The sequence below is a fragment of the Gobio gobio genome (genome assembly GCF_949357685.1).
Source record: "Gobio gobio genome assembly, chromosome: 25".
In the NCBI taxonomy this organism is placed as follows: domain Eukaryota; kingdom Metazoa; phylum Chordata; class Actinopteri; order Cypriniformes; family Gobionidae; genus Gobio; species Gobio gobio.
Window position 1 is genome coordinate 34,343,452 of NC_137121.1, and position 7,219 is coordinate 34,350,670.

The 7,219-nt window shown below is 39.1% G+C and overlaps 1 protein-coding gene across 1 annotated transcript; it reads right to left on the minus strand.

Annotated features, from left to right (window-relative positions):
• Nucleotides 1–3,864: 3,864 nt before the first annotated feature.
• irx3b (iroquois homeobox 3b) lies at nucleotides 3,865–6,736 on the minus strand. Its single transcript, XM_079809577.1, has 2 exons — nucleotides 6,393–6,736; nucleotides 3,865–5,521 (listed from the first exon to the last, which is right to left on the minus strand). The coding sequence occupies exons 1-2, from the start codon at nucleotides 6,609–6,611 to the stop codon at nucleotides 4,637–4,639; spliced, it is 1,104 nt and encodes a 367-aa protein (XP_079665703.1). The 5' UTR covers nucleotides 6,612–6,736; the 3' UTR covers nucleotides 3,865–4,636.
• Between the last annotated feature and the right edge of the window lie 483 nt (nucleotides 6,737–7,219).

The following is a 7,219-nucleotide window of genomic DNA, read 5'->3' on the forward strand; positions in this document are numbered from 1 at the left end:
CTTCACCTGCACTGACCAGTGTCCAGATATTTATTTCAGTCACACAATTTTTGGCTAAAAAGTTACTGAATCGATTTCAAGTCACTGAATCGTTTCGGATCGTATCGTTCTAAATTAACCAATATCGTCCTTGAATCGTATCGACAACCTCAAATCGTGATACGAATCGTATCGTTGTTAAAACGAATCGTTACACCCCTAGTATATATATATATATATATATATATATATATATATATATATATATATATATATATATATATATATATATATAGATGACTCATTCGCGACTGTTTCTATGGGCTGCTATACATAAGCTGTAAGCCATATTGGAATGGTTCAATTGCCGATCTGTGAGCACTTTAGAGCACGTTGACTGTACGTCTGCAACCGTAGTTATTCACATGTACTGCATGAATATCAGTATCTGAAATGTTGACCGTTCCAAGATGGTTGACACCGTGTTGTATCTTTCATTTGAAAGCCACATTTCTAGCATCTGTAAAACCGCATTCTTCCTAAATTATTGTAATGCTCTACTGGGTGGTTGCCCTGCTCGCTTAATAAACAAACTCCAGCTGGTCCAAAACGCTGCTCGAGTTCTTACTAGAACCAGGAAGTATGAACATATTAGCCCAGTTCTGTCAACACTGCACTGGCTCCCTATTAAACATTGCATACATTTTAAAATCTTGCTTATTACTTACAAAGCACTAAATGGTTTAGCTCCCCAATAGTTGAGCGAGCTCTTAACATATTATACTCCATCACGTCTGGTCACGTCAACTCTGGCCAGTTGATAATATCTTGAATATCAAAATCAACTGCAGGCGGTCGATCCTTTTCCTATTTAGCACCTAAACTCTGGAACAGACTTCCTAGCATTGTTCGGGAAGCAGACACACTCTGTCAGTTTAAATCTAGACTAAAAACAAACCTCTTTAACCTGGCATACACATAACACTTTTTCAATTTATATTATTTAAATCAGTTAAATGATTGTTTTAGGCTGCATTAACTAGGTCTGCCGGAACCGGGAACACTTCCCATAACACCTGATGTACTCATTACATCATAAGAAGAATGGCATCTACGCTAATGTTAGTCTCTCTGTTTATCCCGAGGTTTACTGTAGTCAGCCGGATCCAGATAAGATGGTCGACCTGCTCCTAGACACGACCACAACGCATCCCAGACCGTGTCAACTAGACTCTCCCCTGTGAAGGCCTCATCGACCCAAGGTTTTTTCTCCATTCTATCACCCTATGCATTTGTTAGCGTGTTCTGAGTAGTTGCTAGGTGGTTACTTCCACTCCATAGGTAATGATTTCCATTAGACGAAACTTTAGTCCATTCAGTTACATATTTAGTCTTAGGTTTAGCCCTCAAGATTGTCACTATCCTAAGCAAAAACAGGCCTAGTGAGATATAAAGGTACGAAATGACAACAGGGTGGAAAGTAAACATTCTTCACTTGCTTTAATACTCAAGAAAACAATCTATTAACATAATTGTTCTGTAACCCCTCTGACAAGACCTTGTGGGAACAGGGTGAGGAATTTTAAACTGAATGGAGAGAGACCTCAGTCTGTCCTCCTTCTCCCCCAATCCAGACGAGGGTCCTTTGTGTGCCATGAAAGCGTTTCCCATCAGAAGCCTCCATCAGACGCAGGCATGAAATCAGCGCCACCTCCCTCTCTGTGCCGTCTGTCCTCTGGACACACATAAACAATCGCAAAAGGGTTAACCTTTAACATGCCTCGTATGTTCAGATAGTAGTGCTTTAAATACAGAAACTCTCATTAAACTACTCATCGAGATCTTTGTCAGTTTAATTACAGGTACAGATCTGCAAACAGCAGTGAAATGCTAATATGTGATCCTGGACCACAAAACCGTAAAAAGTCGTAAGTCGCACGGGTATATTTGTGGCAATAGCCAACAATACATTGTATGGGTCAAAATTATCGATTTTTCTTTTAGGCCATGAACCATTAGGATATTAAGTAAAGATCATATTCCATGAAGATATTTTGTAAATGTCCTACCTATACCATAAACATATAAAAAATGTATCATTATTAGTAATATGCATTGCTAAGGACTTCATTTGGACAACTTTAAAGGCTTACCCCCAGGGCATCCAAGATGTAGGTGTCTTTGTTTCTTCAGTAGAACACAAATGAAGATGTTTAACTCCCACCGTTGCAGTGTGATAGTCGTATAATGCATGTCAATTGGGATATTTTAGAGTATGAGAGCAATGAGAGTAAAAACACATAGACATATGAATCCTTATTAAACCATGCGGCTCGTGGCGACACATTGATGTCTTAAGACACGAAACGATCGGTTTCTGCGAGAAACCCAACAGTATTTGTATTTTTTTACCTCTTATCAGACGAATGCCATCTAGTATTCCCAGCGCCATAACTTCCAGCGAATAAAGTCAAAATACTAGCGTGATCAAAGATATATATACGTAGATGCCTCATTTGACTAATCCGTGCAGGCACTAATGAGGAATCTATGTATATATCTATGATCGCGCCGGTATTTTGCATGTATTTTGACCTTATTCGCCAGAAGTGATGGCGCGGGGACGGCTGATGCAGAGCCATAGAAAAAAATGAAATAAATGTTTAAATAGGGATATTTTTCTTACACAAACGCATCGATTCGCTTCTGAAGGCCTTTATTAACACCCCAGAGCCACGTGGAGCAGTTATATGACGGACAGATGCATTTTTTATGGACTTCAAAAACAGAACAACTATTACTGCTATTATAATGCTTGGATTAGCCAGAACATTTTAATATAACTCAGATTTTATTCGTCTGAAAGAAGAAAGTCATATACACCTCGGATGACTTGAGGGTGAGTAAAGCATGGGCTAATTTTCATTTTTGGGTGAACTATCCCTTTAAAGGCGATTTTCTCAATATTTCGATTTTTTTTGCGCCCTCAGATTCCAGATTTTCACATAGTTGTATCTCGTCCACATATTGGCCTATCCTAACAAACCATACACCAATGGAAAGCTTATTTCAGATGATGTATAAATCTCAATTTAAAAAAAATGTAGCATTATGACTGGTTTTGTGGTCCAGGGTCACTGTTAAATCATATCCAAAAGAACACAAAGAACAATTCAATGGGCAGCCTTTAACGGTGAGTTGATTGTTTACTATTCAAGCTACAATGCTAGTTAGCAAACTAGACTTTTTACCTGAGGAAAATGTGGCTGGTGTTTGCCCATGGAAAACCAGTGTTGCTAGGACATTAAATCAAGAGCCCAACCACCAAGTTTTCTATGATGGTCTCTGGATACGCATTTGATCATTTAGAAAAGTATAGCACACCTTTCTTAACAAGCCATAAGGTGTCATTTATGTCTGTAGCACAAGTTATGTGTTAGCCTACATACTAGGGGTAAAGGGTTTGTTCAAGTGTGAAGAATAATTATCGTGACCCAGTATTTGGTCTACGTTTATGATCTAATATGAGCCGAACCCGAGCAGAAGGCAGAAAATGCGTTTCAACTGGGATCTTTTGCCTGCCTGCAGATGGCGCTCTTTAGCAGAGACAGCACGTGACAATCCTGAGCAACACGACGACCTCGCGAGAAACTTCACCTCAAGTACTGTTTTCTGTCTGTCAGTCAGTGTCCTCAGAGATTTAGGTTGTGTTTTTACAATATTAGGCTACTATTAATAATAAATCTATTATATTATTTCACAACTTGGTGCAGTTTATGGTTCAGGTTAATGTAAATGTGATTATGAATAATGTAAGGAACTCTCATTTCTATAACACGTCATTACTGAAAAAGATTGAATCGAAGAAAGAATAAATTCATTATGACAATTGTGATTTCAATTTAATATTCAAAATATATGTCTTTGTACAATATTATTTCAAGTAGGTACATTTTCATTTCATTTACAAAACATTTGAAATATTCATGTCGTTTTACCCCATTTAAAATATTCAGACAAAACATGACATATAATGCAATGTGACAATAAGACCCAAGGCATTTGGGAAAACGAAACAAAACAATAATAAACGATAATTCATATGGTTAAATCACTTCTTTAAAGATAAGCATAAAGTCTGGCTTAATTGTATTGCGAATCCTTAAATGGGATGTGCTAAAAAGATGAGGATGCAACACTCATATCTCAAATCATAATTCATGTGAGAAAAGCCGTGTGTGTGACATGATTAGAGGACTTTTAAAATTCCCGTATAGGCACTATTTCCTCCATGATTTATCATAACTCTCAATAACTAATTCTGTAATTGTACAATCTATTCATTTAGATTCATTTGTTGTTTTTAAAATAGGCTAGGTCTGAATTCCACGGTAGACAAAACTGGACTTATCAAACGGTTCTAACCAATTAAACACAATGGAATGCATGTTTACGAGTCAGCAATATAAAATATATTCTAGTATAATCTCATATCAATCCAAGACAGTTTAATCTATTATAAATGCAGGGCATCCTTTGTGTAGAAATTGGATATATCTCTGATTCATGATAGCCATCTTATGTGTTACGCTCCCATTAGGAAGGTGAAAAATAAAGCAAATAAATAACAATAATAAAACACTGTAAAGGTTTGTGTTTATAGGTTGTGAGTCCTCTGGTCTCCGTGCTTCATGTGTGAGGTGGTCTGGTGTTTAAGTCCGAGGTAATGGCTTGTTAAAGCCATCTGATGGGCCGAAAAGGCCATTTTGGTCCAGTTTTGAACATGGAGAGGATTCCTGACTGTCTGAGCATCACAGTTCCTCTGAATCCACGAGGCCTTTTTGGGACTGTCCGGCGTGGTTGCGGTTTCAGCCAAAGACCAGATCTTTGGCTTCTGAGGTGGACTGGCGTTATTCGAGGGCTCTTGTGCTGCCGGACTCTTTTTGATTCGCTCCTCCTCTCCCTCGTCTGATTTCGTGTCCCTTCTGTCTTTCATAACACTGTTCATAAAACACTTCTCAGCTCCCACGGCGTCATCATATTCCTCAGACGCGTCCGAATCAGTCCTGTCAGAGACTTTCGACACCGACTGTTCATCCTCCGGATAATCACAATCCTGCTTGTCCTCGATATTTTCCGTGTCAATGTTCTCCAGGTCTATTTCCTCGTCCTCGTCCCTCTTGTCCCCGTCCTCGTTGTCACTCGTATACACATTTCCTTCCTCGTCGGTTCTGGTTTTGGGAACCCAAGTCATTTTATTCTCTTTTTTCAGTCTCCTGCGGGCGTTGGCGAACCAGGTGGACACCTGAGTGAGGGTCATTTTGGTGATGATGGCCAGCATGATTTTCTCACCCTTGGTGGGGTAAGGGTTTTTCCTGTGTTCGCTGAGCCAGGCCTTCAGGGTGCTGGTGCTCTCACGGGTGGCGTTCTTGGGTCGGGACGGGTCGCCGAACTGATACTGGTGTCCGTATGGGTAGAAGGATGCGTGAGGAAACCCTGCGTGCTGAATCCCAGGACTGTCTTTAAACTCGTACTGTGAGCCCTGAGATAGAAAAAAAGGCAGATATGAGCATGTGGTTCTAAGAGAAAAAAAATATATGCTTGATTATTTACTCTCAAAAATCATGGATGAAAGACATGAATAACCCAAGGAAAATCTTTTTAAAAAAAATACAAATTGTCCAGTTTTTTTTTTTGTATCTGCAAAAATGGAAATACAATTGTTTCCTTATGTTTTTTAATCAACGAGGAACCTTAAAAATAGCTTTTGCGATTTAACTTTAATGTAAGTAAGGTTGATAAAGTCATGTGAAATAATCACTTTAATCAGGTTCATATTTAAAACTACATGAAGTACATTTTTTTAAGGGTTATTGCCTTTGGATATTTAAAAAAAAATGCTAGCCTACATGATATAATAAAACTATAACAAACATGTTATTTAATTGTATAGAAAATTGTACAGGAACTTGACAAACGCTCTAAAAACTTGCTTAAATCTACACCGTTTCTTAGTTTTAGTTTCTTAGTAGCGAACATTTACGTTTTTAATAATTCATATCATATGGCAGCAACATTTTCCAATTTAAAAACATCCGAATTTACTTTAAAAAAAAAAAAACGTGTTCTTATCAAGAGGCTGTAGTTAAAACGTAACGTTCGTTGGAGAACGTTCTTTTTTAGCGTATTTGAATTCTGTTCTCAAAAGAACCACTTCGTAGTTGTGAAATAAATAACTAGAGATTTCGGAAAGTTATTTTTGGTGCTTGCAGATAACCTAAACTTTAATTGTAGGTATTTTTTGTTTTTAAGTAGCCTAGTGCCGTTAACCGGATTTAGTCATTTATATGGATAAAATGCGAACAATATTTTCAAACGTAAATCCAAATATGTTCTTCAAGTCAAACGCTTACCAGCTGGTTGAGTATGGAGAGGTCGTTGGAATAGGGCAGGAAAGCGCTGTATCCCTGCGTGTTGGCGAACGGAGCTCCGTACATGCTGGAGAGGACGCTGGAGAGAGAGCCCGACGCGCTGAGCTCCGCGCCGACGCCGACGCGCCCGCCGACCGCCGCGTGCCGCTCCGTGGAGTACAGCGGTCGGATGTACTTATAGCCGAGCTGCGGGAGAGACATGCTGCTGCCAAAGGTCCGAGCGAGGGGAAAGAATCACAGATCTCGCCTTTGACACGGAGAGCTGAGTGGAAACTCGCGGAGAGTCTCGGTGAGAGTTAAAGCCGCTCTCCAGTCTGAGGTGGACTGAGGTCACATTCAGATCGAGTGTGATTGTTCACAACACTCCTGTGATTGACATTTCTAGTGTCTCTCAGGCCCCTCCCATCCCAGAAAACTCTCTCTCTCTCTCTCTCTCTCTCTCTCTCTCTCTCTCTCTCTCTCTCTCTCTCTCTCTCTCTCTCTCTCTCTCTCTCTCTCTCTCTCTCTCTCTCTCACACACACACACACACACTGTGCCTGTCGTAGTCAGACTTTATTTCTTATGATCCTTTAATAATATCATGTAGCTAATCTGTACTTTATTGTCACACAACTGCATATTATAGCCTAAACCTGATCCATATCGTTTGAGTAACGTTTGCCAGAAACAACTAAATCGCCATAAAAAGAGCTACAATTTAAACAATTATAAAACAGCTCGACTAAATTATTTTGACAATAATATGTGATATATAGGCCTATATAATAATTATAGGAATAAAACATTCTGGCAATATGGGAATTAATTA

Excerpts from the sequence above, each read along its gene's own strand:
- irx3b (XM_079809577.1), bottom strand. The coding sequence starts at position 6,611 with ATGTCTCTCCCGCAGCTCGGCTATAAGTACATCCGACCGCTGTACTCC. Across the intron at positions 5,522-6,392 it reads TCTCCATACTCAACCAGCTG|GGCTCACAGTACGAGTTTAA; the intron begins GTAAGCGTTTGA and ends TTTCTATCTCAG.